The sequence below is a fragment of the Hypomesus transpacificus genome, chromosome 12 (assembly GCF_021917145.1).
Source record: "Hypomesus transpacificus isolate Combined female chromosome 12, fHypTra1, whole genome shotgun sequence".
Taxonomy (NCBI): Eukaryota; Metazoa; Chordata; class Actinopteri; order Osmeriformes; family Osmeridae; genus Hypomesus; species Hypomesus transpacificus.
The window spans coordinates 9,643,717-9,660,100 of record NC_061071.1 but is presented as its reverse complement, the minus strand read 5'-3'; the positions used below and the strand labels follow the sequence as shown (position 1 = coordinate 9,660,100).

General features: G+C 47.2%; 3 protein-coding genes across 4 annotated transcripts; 2 read left to right on the top strand and 1 right to left on the bottom strand.

The window, feature by feature from the left end:
• Positions 1-41: 41 nt before the first annotated feature.
• Positions 42-6,789, bottom strand: gckr (glucokinase (hexokinase 4) regulator). Of its 2 annotated transcripts, none has more exons than XM_047031494.1 (19): positions 6,321-6,789; positions 5,978-6,127; positions 5,820-5,888; positions 5,638-5,706; positions 5,458-5,531; positions 4,687-4,753; positions 4,457-4,510; positions 4,121-4,215; positions 3,855-3,960; positions 3,546-3,664; positions 2,645-2,743; positions 2,453-2,550; positions 2,171-2,247; positions 1,907-2,003; positions 1,635-1,732; positions 1,317-1,394; positions 913-1,053; positions 710-844; positions 42-281 (listed from the first exon to the last, which is right to left on the bottom strand). In XM_047031494.1, the coding sequence occupies exons 1-19, from the start codon at positions 6,417-6,419 to the stop codon at positions 147-149; spliced, it is 1,860 nt and encodes a 619-aa protein (XP_046887450.1). In that variant the 5' UTR covers positions 6,420-6,789; the 3' UTR covers positions 42-146. The 2 variants fall into 2 exon arrangements, with proteins under 2 accessions (XP_046887450.1, XP_046887448.1); XM_047031492.1 differs by having other exon boundaries at positions 913-1,056; positions 6,321-6,786.
• A 162-nt stretch (positions 6,790-6,951) lies between these two features.
• Positions 6,952-12,435, top strand: fndc4b (fibronectin type III domain containing 4b). Its single transcript, XM_047031512.1, has 7 exons — positions 6,952-7,966; positions 10,266-10,381; positions 10,563-10,664; positions 10,833-10,935; positions 11,150-11,239; positions 11,349-11,524; positions 11,709-12,435. Exons 1-7 carry the CDS (start codon positions 7,882-7,884, stop codon positions 11,748-11,750), a joined length of 714 nt encoding a protein of 237 aa, XP_046887468.1. The 5' UTR covers positions 6,952-7,881; the 3' UTR covers positions 11,751-12,435.
• A 131-nt stretch (positions 12,436-12,566) lies between these two features.
• On the top strand, positions 12,567-16,348 carry LOC124474999 (zinc finger protein 513). The gene is made up of 5 exons (XM_047031501.1): positions 12,567-12,683; positions 13,172-13,323; positions 14,148-14,270; positions 14,381-15,028; positions 15,527-16,348. Exons 2-5 carry the CDS (start codon positions 13,284-13,286, stop codon positions 16,294-16,296), a joined length of 1,581 nt encoding a protein of 526 aa, XP_046887457.1. The 5' UTR covers positions 12,567-12,683; positions 13,172-13,283; the 3' UTR covers positions 16,297-16,348.
• Positions 16,349-16,384: the final 36 nt, after the last annotated feature.

The window sequence follows — 16,384 nt, the reverse complement described above, 5'->3', positions numbered from 1 at the left end:
CAAAAATCTACACACAAACAAAGACACACATGCCAAAATTATTATGTTTTCTTTCATCGTCATTGTTTTTATTTTCTTGTCTTTATTTTGGGTTCAACAAGGGTAACCAAGAAGCCAGTTAGATCTTCACTTCCTTGTTCGTGACGTCATGGCTTGCCAAAAGGTGAGGATGCCTGGCACACCTCCACAGCCTCACGCAACACTGGGCGGGAATCCAGGTGGGACTTGGCGTCCGCCAGGGAACAACCAGTCAGAAGACAGACCACGGCCAGCGGGACTACCTACAGTGAGGGGGGCATGGGGGGTATGTAGGTTGGTATGTAGGAAGGCAGGTAGGTAGGGAGGTTGGTGTGTATGTAGGTAGATGGGTAGGTACCGGTAAGTAGGTAGGTACGTAGGTAGGTAGGTAGGTAGGTAGTTAGGTAGGTAGTTAGGTAGTTAGGTAGTTAGGTAGTTAGGTAGGTAGGTAGTTAGGTAGGTAGGTAGGTAGGTAGGTAGGTAGGTAGTTAGGTAGGTAGGTAGGTAGATAAGGACATAGGAAGGTAGGTAGTGAGGTATATTTGTAGGCAGGTAAGCAGGGAGGCACATAAATAGTATAGGTAGATGGAAAGTTAGCTGGTAGATAAGGATGGATGTAGACAGACAGTGATGTAGATGGGAAGGTGGGTAGATAGGTAGGAGGGTAGGTATCAGCCCAGTGGTAGGTTACCTTGCTCCTGCGACTGGCTGTGAGCGTGTGTGTGTTGAGTGAGGCCGAGAGAACGTAGGTGGGGAGATCCTCTGTGTCATACAGAGCCTTCAACAGAGCCGTCTCACACTGGCACCCTGGACAACCAGACAGCTTCTATAGAAATGAGACACACCTCAGCGCCTGTTTGTGGTGTGAATCTGTGCGTGGGTGTGTGTATATACCTGCAGCAGCTGAATGGCTCTGTGGTAAAGTTTGCTGTTTGACACCTGCAGGTCTATCATGTGGTTCCTGTAGACCTTTCCCCTCAGAATGTGAGCTCCTGTACTGACAGCATTCAACACAAGCTTGGTGGAAAGCTCCCACTGCTAAGAGAGAGAGAGAGAGAGAGAGACAGAGAGAGAGAGAGAGAGAGAGAGAGAGAGAGAGAGAGAGAGAGAGAGAGAGAGAGAGAGAGAGAGAGAGAAAGAGAAAGAGAGAGAGATAAGTAAAGCAGAGAGCAAGTGAAAATGAGTAGGAGGTAAAAAAGAATGCCTTGCAGAATGGTGAGTATGTGTGGAAACATGACACGTGGTCAGTGTGTGTGTGTGTGTGTGTGCGTGTGTGTGTGTGTGTGTGTGTGGTCTACCATGTGTAGGCTGCTGCCACAGGAAGACCCTGGCCAGCGGATATTAAGTGTGGACGAACACAGACTTCTGAGGTTGTCCTGAGAAGTCAAGTACAAACAGTTACTGTTCTCACTGGGCTCCACTAGGGGGCACACTGGCAAAACATTGGTAAAACAAACATCTAAATAAATTAATAGTTCTAATATTTGAACAGTAGCTTTAATACTTATTTTACTAATCATTTCTAATACTTTCTCCCTCTCTGTCTCGCTCTTTCTCTTTCTTCACACACAAACACACACACAAACACACACACACACATACACACAGAGACTTACAGGCACAGTGCCATTCTCCTGTCCATGGTAGAGAACATGCAGACTTGATGTCCTGTCTCTCACTCTGCGTGCCATGGTCTCCACGCCAACAGCATCATCTGTGAAACAACAACAGACTCAGTCACTGGGAGCATGTGGATGATGCTGGGGAGGGTGTGGATGATGCTGGGGAGGGTGTGGATGATGCTGGGGAGGGTGTGGATGATGCTGGGGAGGGTGTGGATGAGGCTGGGGAGGGTGTGGATGATGGCGGGGATGAGGTTGTGTCTCACCGCTGTGTGAGCAGAGCAGCACCACCGTGTCCTGATCAGTCAGCGTGGGAAGAACCAGACGGACAAAGTCCTTGTGGGAGATGCCGAACTGAGGACCCTTCACAAGAACACACACACAGACCGACAAACACACACACATACACACACAGAAATAACACACATACACAAACATAGCGATAAAACACTCATGCACACACAAACATGGAAATCAGACGCAAAGACAAACCCAGCTCCAAAGTTGTCAAGGTCTGTGTTGATCTGTACCAGCGAGGACAGAGGGCCCTCCGTGTTCCCCATGTCTTCATACCCTCCACTGAGGAAGCCTCTGATGTCATCATAGTCTGACACACAAACACATACCCCACGGTCACATGCCACACATACAACAGGCACATGCTGAAACTACACACTAAACGGTCTGGTGATACTGATTACTGTAACATGCAATGTCATCAACTCAAAGGGCTTTACGGAGGCCAAAGTACCTGCGTTGCTGCCTGAGCTTGTTTGTGACTGTGTGTGTGTGTGTGTATTGTGGATTCTCACCTGCTCCAAACGTGGGGATACACTCACTGGCATCGATGAGCCCCATCATAGCCAGGGACCCCCAGCCCAGGTAACACACACGCCCAGCACGCTGCAGACTGGAACACACTCTCACGCTCACTAACAAGACCAGTAAAAAAAAAAACTAAAACAGCAGCAGCAACTCAGATTAGCAGCAGGTAAGATGTCTACCTGAACCCTGCACTCTGCAGGAGTGAAGCGATGTCCTCACTATGGCTGTACGTCAACTCCACACTCTTCTGGTACCTTCTCAGATGCTCTGTCACACCACTGTCCAACACACACATATACGCACACATATACTCACATTGCATACACATTCTAAGGGTATGGAAGAAATTGTGATTTCCTGTGTGCTTACATTATTCACTAATCCATAGAACTAGTCATTGAATACTAGTTAGTATGTTCTCATGTAAGCTTGCTATTAATAAGAGTAGGTTGTGTCTATGTGTCAGGGTTAATAAATGTTTGGGATCAGGAGAAAGTGCTGGGTAAAGGTTCCTTGTCATGACTACAAGGAGAGTGCCAACTATGAACTCTCTAGTCTGAGTGGTCATGTGTGAATCTCTTTCTCTGAGACTGTTGTAACATCATTACTGCCTGACTGTCACTATCTATGTTTACATTCTTGTGCCCTATAAAAGATGGTCCTCCAGCCTTCAGAGCTGAGAGAGACATGATTGAGACCTAAGCCTGGTGTTGTGTTGTCATTTATTGTCAGGGGTCTGGTTTTCTCTCCCAATCTGTAGATTGAGAAATACTTATTAAAATCCAGAACTCAACTGATTTTAGTCACATCGTTTATGAAGAGACGGACAAAACACTTTCTTCATCAAGGGCACCAACATGAAATTGTTTGCTGAGCAGTGTATCTCTGAGAGCTCACCCGTGTGTGATGGGTGTGTGTGTGAGTACACACCTGTGTGTGATAGATGTGTGTGTGTGTGTGTGAGTGAACACCTGTGTGTGATGGGTGTGTGTGAGTACACACCTGTGTGTGATAGATGTGTGTGTGTGTGTGTGTGAGTGAACACCTGTGTGTGATGGGTGTGTGTGTGTGAGTACACACCTGTGTGTGATGGGTGTGTGTGAGTACACAGCTCTGTGTGCAGCAGAGAGGATGGTCTCCAGCAGGATCTTGGTGGCACTGCCTCCTTTCATCCTGGAGGAGCCACTGACGGCCTCGGGCTGACACACACACACAGACACACACACAATAACAACACACACACTCACAAATAAGAACAACATGCACAAATACGAACACATACATGAATGATAAAAAACACAAACACATGCACAAACACACTTATAAAACACAGTCATACACGAAAAACATATTTCCATATAGCTTGTTGTTCTCAGGTGGTTGTCTTACCCCGACGGCAGGATTAAGGATGAATGCCCTTTGACTTCCCTGCAGTTCCTGCATCCTCTGAACCACACCCTTGAAGGTGAGAGAGCTCCCTGGCATAGGCTCAGTCCTACACACACACACACACACACACACACACACACACACACACACACACACACACACACACACACACACACTCAAAGACAAACTCAGGCACAGGGGAACACAAACTAATTGAAAAGACGAATTGTTAGCTTCTGCACGTTCTGTAAGCAGTTAGTATGGACCTGGCTTGGCACACTGGGTTGAAACCGACCAGAACCGGAACGTAGACGTCAGGATGCTGCAGGCAGAAGTCCAGCTGGCCCGCCACAAACGGAGCCTGCCAAACCCAGACACTCAGAGACTTCAGAGAGACTGCTGCTGCTCAGTGGATAAACATTTGTCAACATTATACTGATGGAACAAGACCTACGTGTTCTATCGCTCACACAATGAGTAGCTTATGTATAGTTTAGGGACCTCTGTTGAAAGGATAAAGATCTCTGCCTCATGCGATTGGTTGTTAGGGAAAGAGGGCTTCTGATTGGATTGCGGGCAAAAGAGAAGGCGGGATAACTTACAGAGAGGCCACAGGAAATACCGATGAACAAGACATGCCTCTTCCCCTCACAGAGCTGAAGATGTGCAGAAAAAAAGGTGTTATAACATATACACTGACCCACACACACACCTGCAGGGTGAATATAACATATACACTGACCCACACACACTTCTGCAGGGTGTGTTGCATTGACACTTCCAGCTCGACCCCTATTTTAGCTGACCCCACCCCCTTTTTGTAATGCCTGACCTTCATCAGACTGAGCATGCCCAGTTCAGGGTTGTCCTCTGGGGCCTCCTGAGAGGTGAGAAGAGCTCTGTAGAGACAGAGAGAGAGAGAGAGAGAGAGAGAGAGAGAGAGAGAGAGAGAGAGAGAGAGAGAGAGAGAGAGAGAGAGAGAGAGAGAGAGAGAGAGAGAGAGAGAGAGAGAGAGAGAGAGAGAGAGAGAGAGAGAGAGAGAGAAGGGGGGGGGGGGGGAAGGGGAGGGGTAGAAAGCGAGTGAGTGAGAAAGGCAGTGGGGTGGGTGGGTGAGAGAAAGAGAGAGATATTGATTGTTTACAGAGGAAAATATGATACAATTCAGCACAGGACTGAGACAACACCCAGTCCGACCACTGGGATCTTTCACATTGCTTACAATGTGACCTGTCAACTGTCTCCTCCAGCTATGATGCAGCAGTACTGAAGACTCACCTGTCTCCTCCAGCTATGATGCAGCACTTCTGAGGACTCACCTGTCTCCTCCAGCTATGATGCAGCAGTACTGAAGACTCACCTGTCTCCTCCAGCTATGATGTAGCACTTCTGAGGACTCACCTGTCTCCTCCAGCTATGATGCAGCAGTACTGAAGACTCACCTGTCTCCTCCAGCTATGATGCAGCACTTCTGAGGACTCACCTGTCTCCTCCAGCTATGATGCAGCAGTACTGAGAACTCACCTGTCTCCTCCAGCTATGATGCAGCAGTACTGAGAACTCACCTGTCTCCTCCAGCTATGATGCAGCAGTACTGAAGACTCACCTGTCTCCTCCAGCTATGATGTAGCAGTACTGAAGCTCCTGACTCTGCTGTCTCAGGGCTCTGTTAAAACAAGTCTGACAACAACAACAACACACCTCACTGAGACACTCAGCAACTGCACTCCATTACTAATATGTATCGCATGCATTCAAACAAATATGATTTATGTTGTTTACTCACTGCCAGAAGGTAGGCTAGTCGACCTGAGGTCCCACAGCCACTTAGAACTACAATACTGTCTTCTGGGTCCTGACAATAGGTTGAGATATTAACTTGTGTGTGAGTGTGTGTGTGTGGCTGTGTATGCATATGTGTGTGTGTGTGTGTTTGTGTGTATATGTGTGTGAGGAAGTCTCTTTTACCTTCAGAATAATCTCCACCTGTTTGGATATCTCCAACATTGTTTGGACGATACTATTACTGAAGAACCTCTGCAAAGCACACACACGCACACACAAGCCTTGTTGAAGATCAGATGTAGATATCTGAACCATATCCCACCCATGACCCCTGACCTCACCTGGTACACTGATCCTGTCTCCTCCTGAAACATCTGTGCATCGCACGCTTCCAGCAGCTTGACAATCTGATTGGGCGTGGCTCTGTCGATGTCACACGTCAGGGGGTTGGATTTCTCCGAAACAGGAAGCCGAGGCTCGTAATCTGACGACTGACAACAAGGGATTGTGGGATTGATGAGGACGGTGATGTTGTACAGTTCCTTACACTGATGTGTCAAGTACAGGTCGCAATCATCTCCCATGGTGATACTGAGGAGCAGCTGCTCTGCTTCTGCACGTCACCTCAGATATCATCACACACAAGGTAGAAGGACACCTCTAGAAGAAGCTCCTGGAACTCACCTCCCACATTTCTGACATCTTGAAAATATGTTTGTGGGTGTATGTGTGTGTATTTCTGTTTGTGAGCATGTGTGTATTGATGTGCATGTGTGTTTGCATGTGTTAGTGTTTATGTGTGTGTGTGTATGTGTCTTGTAGTTCTCGCTCGAAGGAAATTAAGTCTTCAGTCCCGAGATGGTTGATCTTCCAAACAGGAAATACTGTCTCAACTTTCTCCCTCTCTCTCCTTCTTTTTTCCACTCTCTCGCTCTCTCTTTCTGTATCAATACTGTCTCAGAGCTACTTAGACCTAAATCCATTTAAAACGATATATAAAACAGATTTAAACGTGTTCTTTATCTTTTACTGCTAAGTCCTGTATTCCACTATTTGACCGTTGAGACCAGAGTCAGCAGTTTATCTAGGCTATATAACAACACGCGCACAACTCAAAGACTGAAAGCATGCGCGCGCACAGATACACTCATACAAAGACACACACACAAAACACACTAACACAGGCGATATGTCAGGCTATTTCCGTTCGTTGACTTTTTCACGCTTGCGCGGACGAAAATGTTCTGAGCGAATGCAGGCTTCTCGGGGTACCGCCCACCTGTGGGTCTGCGCGCTCGCCCTAGTGTAAGAAAATGTGTCAGTATTTGTGCCAGATGGGGTACGTGATAACAGGGCGCTTATGAAGGACACCGCGGTGCCTACGGCTCTACTCCGTAAGGTGCGGCGGGAGCAGATTGACATAACAAAAGCGCGCGCAGAAGAGAAAGATCCTGACGCGCCTGCGAATCTGGTGTGTCCTTGGATGGCTCGGACTCCAAGTCGGACCATGTAAAAAGGACATCATTCAATTTGGTGATTCGAATTGATGACAGTCCAAGCCGGACCGCCGCTCCAGCGTTGTCTGCGATGCTGAAAAGCTCGCAACCACAGCTCCCTCTAACGTTTTTTTTTTTTTGCCTATTGATGATCAGGCTTTGAAACACTTAAGACTGAAGTAGCTTCGAAATCTATACTTCACTGAACGGGATTCAATGTATGGATTGTTAGAATGTAGGAATAGCACCTGTTAGCTTCACGGGGGCCTCATCACTGTTCATTGAGAGCGACATCTGGGAAGGTGGGATAAAAGATGAACCGCAATCCGCATCGTTAGAATTATTTACTATTTTTATGTATTCGTTTAGATCGCATTGCTTGCGGTGTTATGCTCAGCCCACACCAGCACCTCCGTGGCATGTTTTTGATGTTGACCCCCTAAGAAACATCAGTGAACAACTGCTAAGGAGTTGAGCCCAAAGCAGAACAAGAGACTCGCCATCTGTTCTTTTTGTAAAGAATTGATGAAGACGTCTTATGCAGTGAAGACGGTGAAGACATCCAGGCACTTTTGACCTAGCGAGAAAGAGGTAGAGAAAGACCGAAAGAAAGCGAAAGATACAAAGAGAGAGAGAGAGTGGAAGAGATAAAGAAAGAAGAAGAAAGATAGAGGGTGAGAGGGAGAGAAATAGGGCAATCGAGAGGGGGTCGTTTCATCCGCGAGAAAATCAGAGAAGAATCAAGAGACATGTCATCTGTCGCAACACCTCTGAATTTCGCTCTAGTCTTCCTGTCCCTCTCCGGCTGGCATGGACCACAGACGGTGGTGGCAAGTATGTCTCTCTTTATCTCTCTCTTTTCTCTCTCCTTCCATCTCTCCACATCTTCCTATATCTCATTTTCTTTCTTTTTATTTTGTCTCCTTATCCATCTGTGTCTGTCTCTCTCTCTCTTTTACATCTAAATATTCAAACAAACCCAATTATCTACGTTTCTCCATATCATTTTATTTTAGTCTTTGTAAACAGTATATATTTTATATACAGTTTATAAACAGTAAATCTCCTCATCTCTCTTTCTTGCTGTCTCTCTCACTCCCCCTCTCTTTCTGTTTGTCTAAAGTCCTGCATGTGAGATTTTAATGATCCACCTATAAGAAAAGGCTGAACCTCCCAATTAGCATAATTGTGCCAGTGGCTTCCTATCCTGGTCTATAGCACTGTCCTCTGGTACCAAATCATTAATAATCTGAAAATCTGAAAAAACATGTCTCTGATTCCTGGAAGGTATTTCAATAAGTACAAAATGTGTACGTATATTTGTGCGTAAGCACTACTCACAAATTAAATCTGGGTGCTATACGAGCACACACACAAACACACTTATTCAAAGAGAGTGGTGGAGAGCATTAACAAGATGACTCTGTCTCTGTCTGTTACCATGGCTATGATTTAGCTCATTCTGAGCGCAGCCAGCCTGAGCTGACCATACATTACCCTGACAGGCTGAGGCTTCACAAGCACCATTGAAAAAACAGCAGCTTGTTAGTGTTATTGTTGTTGTTGACTTTACTTGATTCATCTCGTTACATCAATGTTATGATGTGTTGTTATGAATGGAGCCAATACTTGTCTCTGCAGCACTGTACAGAGCTGTGCGTGTGTGTGTGTTCTGTGGCCGGGTATATCAGTCTATTTTTCAGTCGGCACCAGGATTCAAAACTGATTCTGAACTTAGTTTCTCTCTCTTTCTACCCTTCTGTCGTTTCATTACATGTTTTCTCTCATTCCTTGCTCTCTCTCTGTCTTCCCTTCTTTTTCATCCCCCCCCCTCTCTCTCTCTCTCTCTCTCTCATTCTCCCTCGCCCCTCTCTCTCTCACTCTCTCCCCTGCTCTCTCTTCTCTTTCCCACTCCTCTCTTTCACTCTGACCCCCTCTCACTCCTCCCTCTCTATCTTGTTTTTGCAATCAGTTTATGTAATCTAAATGTATTGGTGGGCAGAAGTCTATTAAGGCCAGTCCATTTGGATGAGAGGGTTATGCTCTGTGTGATATTGCTGCCCATTACATTATGCTGATACTGACATTGACAGAGACACAGAATTTGGAGCATGACTTGGCATACATTACACACCAACATTTAAACAGCCCCTCCTCCTCAATCGCTCTCTCTCTTACTCCCTCGCTCTCAATCACTGTCTCTGTATTTCTCTCTCCCACTTCATCTTGATCTATCAGTGTTTCTATCTTTATCCCTTACTGTCTCATACACACGCCCACACAAAGGGGAAAAGAGGGTCAGATTGATTGATTAGTGACAGATAGTGTTATTGATTATTTGAACACATCTTCTTCTTAGGTACTGCCAGACGCAAACGATCTCTCATTACCCCTGTAATCCGTGTTGGGTTCTGTGTGTGCATGTATGTCTGTGTGTGCAACAAAGTGGCAAGTGGGTGAGTGTTTTTGAATATGTGTGGCGAAATGTACATGGGTGAGTGTGTATGTCTGTGCGGGTACATGTGTGTGTGTTAAAATGTGCAGGTAGGTTTGTGTGAGTGTGTGTGTGTGTGTTGGGGCCCCCCTCTGGGGCAAAGATAAACCACAAAGACATCCAATCAGTCTGCTTCAATATTGTACAATACACTCGATATTTTTCTCCACATCTTGAGCTTGGAGAGAATGCAAATGAGTCTGTGTGTGTGTGTACATACAGTATGAGTGTGTGTGTGTGTGTATGTGTACCTCTCACCTTCAGAGTGTGTGAATGTCAACCCAGAGAACAGGAAAGAGAGGAGCTGTAGTAATTCTGAACCAAAGGAAGTCTCTGTATCCTCTGAGACTTGTTTCACGGTGTGAAAAACGTACCTGTTGTAAATGTATGTAGTGAGCACCTCAATACAACAATTACAGCTTTATATTAACATGGACTCATCTTCCTTAACTTTCTGAATATATCTGTATCCATGCATGTACTATTTATATTATAATACATAATTAAACTTATATTATGTATAATTAAAAGTTTTTTTAAGCATTTATTTCCGGGTTACATGAGGATATGATGTGAGGATTTGCAGTGAGTGTTAAGTGTTCTACATTGACTCCATGTAATGAATGATTGTGATTACAGCGGTGCCGGCAGCCCCAGTCAACGTGTCTGTGAGCCAACTGAGAGCCAACTCTGCCACCATCACCTGGAGTGTGCCACAGGGGGACGACGTGATTGGCTATGCCATTTCCCAGCAGGTGTGTGTGCAGTAATTGAGGACTTGTGTTGAATTAAATGTGTGTGTGTGTGCAGGCATGATGGCAGGTGACATCTGTGTGTGTGTGTTTGATGTACGTGCACTGAATGAAATTAACCATCAGATGTGTGTTGAAGTGGAAGTTTTGAGACACGTGTGTGTGTGTGCGTGTGTGTGTGCAGAGGCAGGATGGGCTGATGCAGCGCACCATCCGAGAGGTAAACACGTCCAGTCGATCGTGTGTGTTGTGGGATCTGGATGAAGACATACACTACAGTGTCCAGGTGAGTGCTAACACACTGCTAGAGAACGGTGTAGAGGAGCTGGCATAGGTCAGGGCACGTATCCTGGGTATGGGTTCAAAGGGAAAAGGTCTGCGGTGTGTGGTTAGGGTCATGTTGTGCCCTGAAGAAGCGTAGGGTCATGTTGTGACATGTGACCTTATCCTACAGCTCCAGTCAGTTGGTTTGCAGGGAGACAGCCAACCCAGCCAAACTGTCCACTTCAGAACCCTGGAGAAGACTGATCACTACCCGGCCGGAGTCCTGGACCATGGTAAGCACACACACACACACACATACACACAAACTACTGAAATGTGGTTCAATTTAAGGTCAGGTTGTATTGTAATTGTACGTATTCATTCAGGAGACAATCTTTCTTTTTGTTACATTGTCCCTGCTGCTGTAACAGTATAATTTTCCTTCAGCGATCAATCAATTTGTAACAATCTAAACACATACTCAGTCCTGCCTCCTCTGACCCCCAGATGACCCCACTATGGAAGGCCTGGACCTGACCCATCACCTACAGACTGGAGAGCTTCTCATCATTACCACTGTCTTGCTGTTGTGGGCAGGTATATGTGTGTATATATGTATGTGTCTGTGTGTGTGTGTGTATATCTATGTATGTGTGTGTGTTTGTGTGCAGTCCAACTTCCGGTCTAACTTCGTTCTATTTTCCAGCGGTGATAGTGCTGTTCTGCCGGCAGTATGACATCATCAAAGACAACGACTCGAGCAGCAGTAAGGACAAACCCAAACGACCCTCCGCCCAGACCGCGCCATCCTACTACAACGAGGGGGTGGCCTCCTCTCAAAGCACGCCACTATACCACAATGGAGGGGTACAGAGTGGCAAGGTGCCAAAATCCCCAAATCAGCACACACATGTGCATATACACACACACATGCACATACACACAAGCAGACAGGCACAGAGACAGACACACATAAATGTACAAACGCACACACCGTTTTCTCAGCCAGACTACATACCAGTATGCCGTCTGACCTGAACCTTATGCCTTCTTGTTTTTCTTTCAGTTCCACAGAACTTCCTGTTCCATCAGCATCGTCAGAGTGTGATGGAGTGATGCAGGTGTTGGGTCATCCTAACAACCATACAGAGTGGGTGGGTGGAGCTACCAGGCGTGTAGACATGGCAACCACAAACCACACCCTCACCTGGAGAAAGTGACATATGAGAGACTAGGAGATCTGTTTGTCTGGACTTCGGTTGCAGACGTTTACTCAGCTGAGACACTGTGTATGATGAGACTTAATGAGACTTTGTACTGCCCCTAGAGACTAGGAGGTCCCACTGCAGGTGTTCATGTCAGGACAACAGGAAAATGAACCAGGATTCTCTCTGTGCTTTTCTTGCTGTTTTTCTTTAGTAATAATATCTACATGTATAAAATCCATTTAACATATAGTTACAGAAGTATACAACATCAAATTCACGTGGAACTGTATGTGAATGAATGTCTGAAAGATTGTGGGAGGCAATAAGTAAGTGAATGACTGTATGTGTGTGTCATCATCTACAGCAGCTCCTTTGTGGCTTGCAAACCAGCGAGCATGATGCAGTATCTTGTAATAATGTCAATTCAATTTCACTCATGTCGTTTGACACACCACTCATTCATGACTAACTCAGATTCTTAGCTGGTCAGAAATATAAATATTTTGAATAGCATATCTATAATAGCTATAGTTTTTAGAAATTTGTAGTGTGAAATACACGGCTACAAGCTATTCTCTGCTTGTGTCTTCGTGATTTGTTTTTCATAATTCACTCGTTTAGAAAAAATGTTGTCAAAAGAGAAGTTTGATAGCGCTTGTTAATGTCTGAAAAGCTTGTAGTTTGTAAACTACAACACCCAAGATTGAGAGAGCACAAAGACGTCACTCCAGGAAACAAGCAGCCGCCAGCGGTGTGCGTGTGTACACAAAAGAGGGACTCTCTTGAAAGTCACTTATATTCACCAGATATCGATATTTATATTTCACGAGTTGGTGAGTAAATATTTGGCTATGTAGTACTGTAGATTTAGATGTGTTTTGACAAATTAACGTTAACTCTTTGGTTAACGTTTGCCCGGTTAGTAATTTCCCAGATTAATTCCTTACTAACGTTAGCAGGTTAGCTCTGTCTATATCCACCTAGCTGATGACGTTAGCTAGCTAGCTATTGCTAACTGTTGTTAAGGAGTTGTAGGAACGCCATTAGCTAATGCCATGTAGAACGGAAAGATAACTGTTGACAAGCCCATTTGTCCATAGCCAACGTTATGTAGCTACCCAAACACTTGTCGATGGATTCTTTTAAACTATTGACTACAGTAGTCATCTAAGTACCACGGTATGTGTATTTAGTTGTAAGTAAGTAGAGCTAGACTACTTAACTGACTGCAGGTAGCACGTTAGCCCTCAAGCTAACCAGTCTGGCTAAACAATGACATGATGCGATGACACACAACTGATAGCCTTGTTATCCGCTGTAGGAGGAAGAGGAAGATGACAGTGTCGGTAGAATGAGCTGACAACGGAGTCGCCCAAAGCGTGCGAGTGACCGAGTCCTTGTGAGTACGAGGCAGACAAAAGAAAGACGGAAGGATGCCAAGAAGAAAACAGTCAAATCCACAACCGGTGAAATGTAAGTAGTGAACTTTGATATAGGTCTATATCTAGTTGAAAGCGTATTGGATTTGGAACTAACTTGCCGATCTTGTCAAACGTGCGAGCCACCTCGAGCTACAATTCCGAGTCAGTGAAGCCGTGCTTGGTAACTTCAACTTCATTGCTGCTGGGTTTGTGTTGACATAACTATTTTGAGATGTATAAATATTTTGAGATGTGTAACTATTTTGACAAGTCTAACTATTGTGTAAGTCATATATAATATTATCATAAATATCCAGCCCTTAAGCCTTCTAGCAGGGCTTTGTCAAAGCTAAGGTTTCCGTTTTGGTGTGTGTGTCTGTTTCAAGCCATTGTCTTCAACTGTGCAATTTTCTCCTGTCACGCACGTGTTTGTGTGTGTACGTGCCATATCATCCTCTTTTACTCTTCCTCTGTGAGTGTGTGTGTGTGTGCTGGTGTTATCTCATCCTGAGAGCTCTGTCTCAGTTTGACACCCACTTCCTTTCTTTATCCTCTCTGCTTCCTGCATCCTCTGATCAGGGCCACAGCTGACCCTCCTGTCTGACCTCACCTCCCTTCCACCTTTCCTCCACCCCTCCCCCTTTACTCACACCTTTCCACTTTTCCCTCCCTCCCACCCTCCCTCCCTCCCCCCCTCAGCGTCTTTCATTTCCTCTCATCCCCTATTTACTCTCTGCTACATCCTTTCTTTAATCTCCACCTCTCTTCCAGCTCTTCCTTTTCCGTTCTCTCCTCGTCATCCCTCCACCATCCTGTGTGTGTGTGTGTATGTAAGCCTTTAATAAGCAGTGTGTGTGTGTCTCTCTGTCTCTGCAGTGGAGTCTGAGGATGGGGCTGTGGTCTGTGATCCCAGCTGCCTGGTCCTGGAGAGCGACTTCCTCCTCAGTGGAGAGCTGGAGTTCGGAGACTCTGAGATCATGGGACTGGACAGAGACTCAGGTCAGTGAGCAGAACACAGACACCCATGGATGAACATACTAGCACGTACACACACACATACACATACACACGCACACAGAGGTTTCACTGCTGTCTGTCTTTCTGCTCAGGGATGGCTGTATTTTCTCTGAGCGTTGAGGACGACCCATCTGCCCCGGATGACTCCTCTTTCCCAGCATTCCTCTCCTGCAGGGGGTGTGGCCAACTGCTGGGAGACACGCCCCTGGGTTCCAGCTTAGAGCTCGGGACAGCGCTGGACCTGGGGTCAGGACTCTACTGCCTGGCGTGCGAGGAGGGCGTCCAATCAGAATCTCACACTGCCTGGGAAAACTCCCAGGAGGAAGAGGAAGAGGAGTCTAACTCGGCCGGCCAATCAGGCGGAAGGACGGCCAGGAGGAGGAGGAGGAGGGGCAAAGAAGGGGTGGGCGGGGTCTCTAAGCTGTACTCGTGCACCCTGTGCAGCTTCACGTCGCGCTACTCCAACCACCTGAAGCGGCACATGAGGACGCACGACGGCGAGAAACCGTACCGCTGCCCTGTGTGTCCGTACGCCTCGGCCCAGAGGGTCAACCTGCAGAGGCACGCCCGCACGCACACCGGAGAGAAGCCCTACTGCTGCCACCTCTGCAGCTACGCCTGCAGTTCCTTAGGAAACCTGCGGAGGCACCAGCGCATGCACACGCAGGAAAGGCCGCAGCGCAGAGAGAAGGAGAAGAGACGAGGCAGGCGGAAAAACAGCCGCGGGGAGAGGGATGAAGGTAGGCTACGTGCGCACATACACACACACACACACACACACATACACACTGCTAGCAAGCACAGCGGCAACAAAGAGAAGAATCATACAATCATGCCTCGAGAAATAAAACCTTACATAACATGCTTACTCACTAACAACATGAGACAAACAACATTTCTCACACATGTACAAAATGATTTCTGATGTCTTCTAATCTTAAAATTAGTCATTTTTGCCATTCAGTAATAGTTCCTTGTTTATCTTAATTTTGCAACCTTTTGTACATAGTGCAGAAAAAAGGAAGTACTGAGAGAGAAGAAAAAACACTTCCCAAACTTCTGAAAAGAGGAACAAAAGATAGACTTGCGTATGGTTGAGTGCTTATTAACGCAAAGTATGTTCATGGGGACGGGTCCACTTCACTCTGTGTGCATGTGTGTGTCTATGTTAGGTTTTCTAGAATGACTCACTGTTTATTATTGCTGATGATGTGTGTGTGCAACTTCCTGTCTCTCAGAAGCGGTAGTTTCAGACCTGACTGTACGTGTGAGCGAGGGGGCCAGCTTCCTCCAGACTCTGGGGGGGATCGGCTCCCCCTCAGCCCCCCTCCCGGACCTCCTCTTCCCCCTGTGCTGCCGGGCCTGCGGCCTGGCCCTGGAAGGAGAGGGCGAGGGCGAAGGGGAGGCCGAGGTGTGCCGCAGCTGCTCCATGGAGCTCCTCTCCAAAGAGCCAGCCTCCTGCTGCCCCGACCCCAGCCCCAGGCACCGGCGCGGGGGCACCAAGCTGTACCGCTGCCCCTCCTGCCCCTTTCTGTCCCACTACCCCAACCACCTGGCCCGCCACGCGCACACCCACAGCGGGGAGAAGCCCCACAGCTGCCCTCACTGCCCCTTCGCCTCCGCCCACCTGGACAACCTGAAGCGCCACCTGCGAGTGCACACGGGCGAGAAGCCGTACCAGTGCCCGTCCTGCAACTACGCCTGCGGCAACCTGGCCAACCTGCGGCGGCACGAGCGCATCCACTCGGGCGCCAAGCCCTTCCACTGCGGCGTGTGCGGCTACTCCTGCAACCAGAGCGTGAACTTGAAGCGCCACATGCTCCGCCACACGGGGGAGAAGCCCTACTCCTGCGCCGAGTGCAGCTACACCACGGGCCACTGGGACAACTACAAGCGGCACCAGAGGAAGCACGGCCACAACACTGACAGCTGGGACAAGCACGACGGGCAGAGCTGGGTCACTGACACCCAGGTGGACGGACACAGTCAGGGGGAGGGGGACATGTAGACAGGGACAGAGAGAGAGAGAGAGAGTGTGTGTGTGTGTGTGTGTGTGTGTGTGTGTGTGTGTGTGTGTGTGTGTGTGTGTGTGTGTG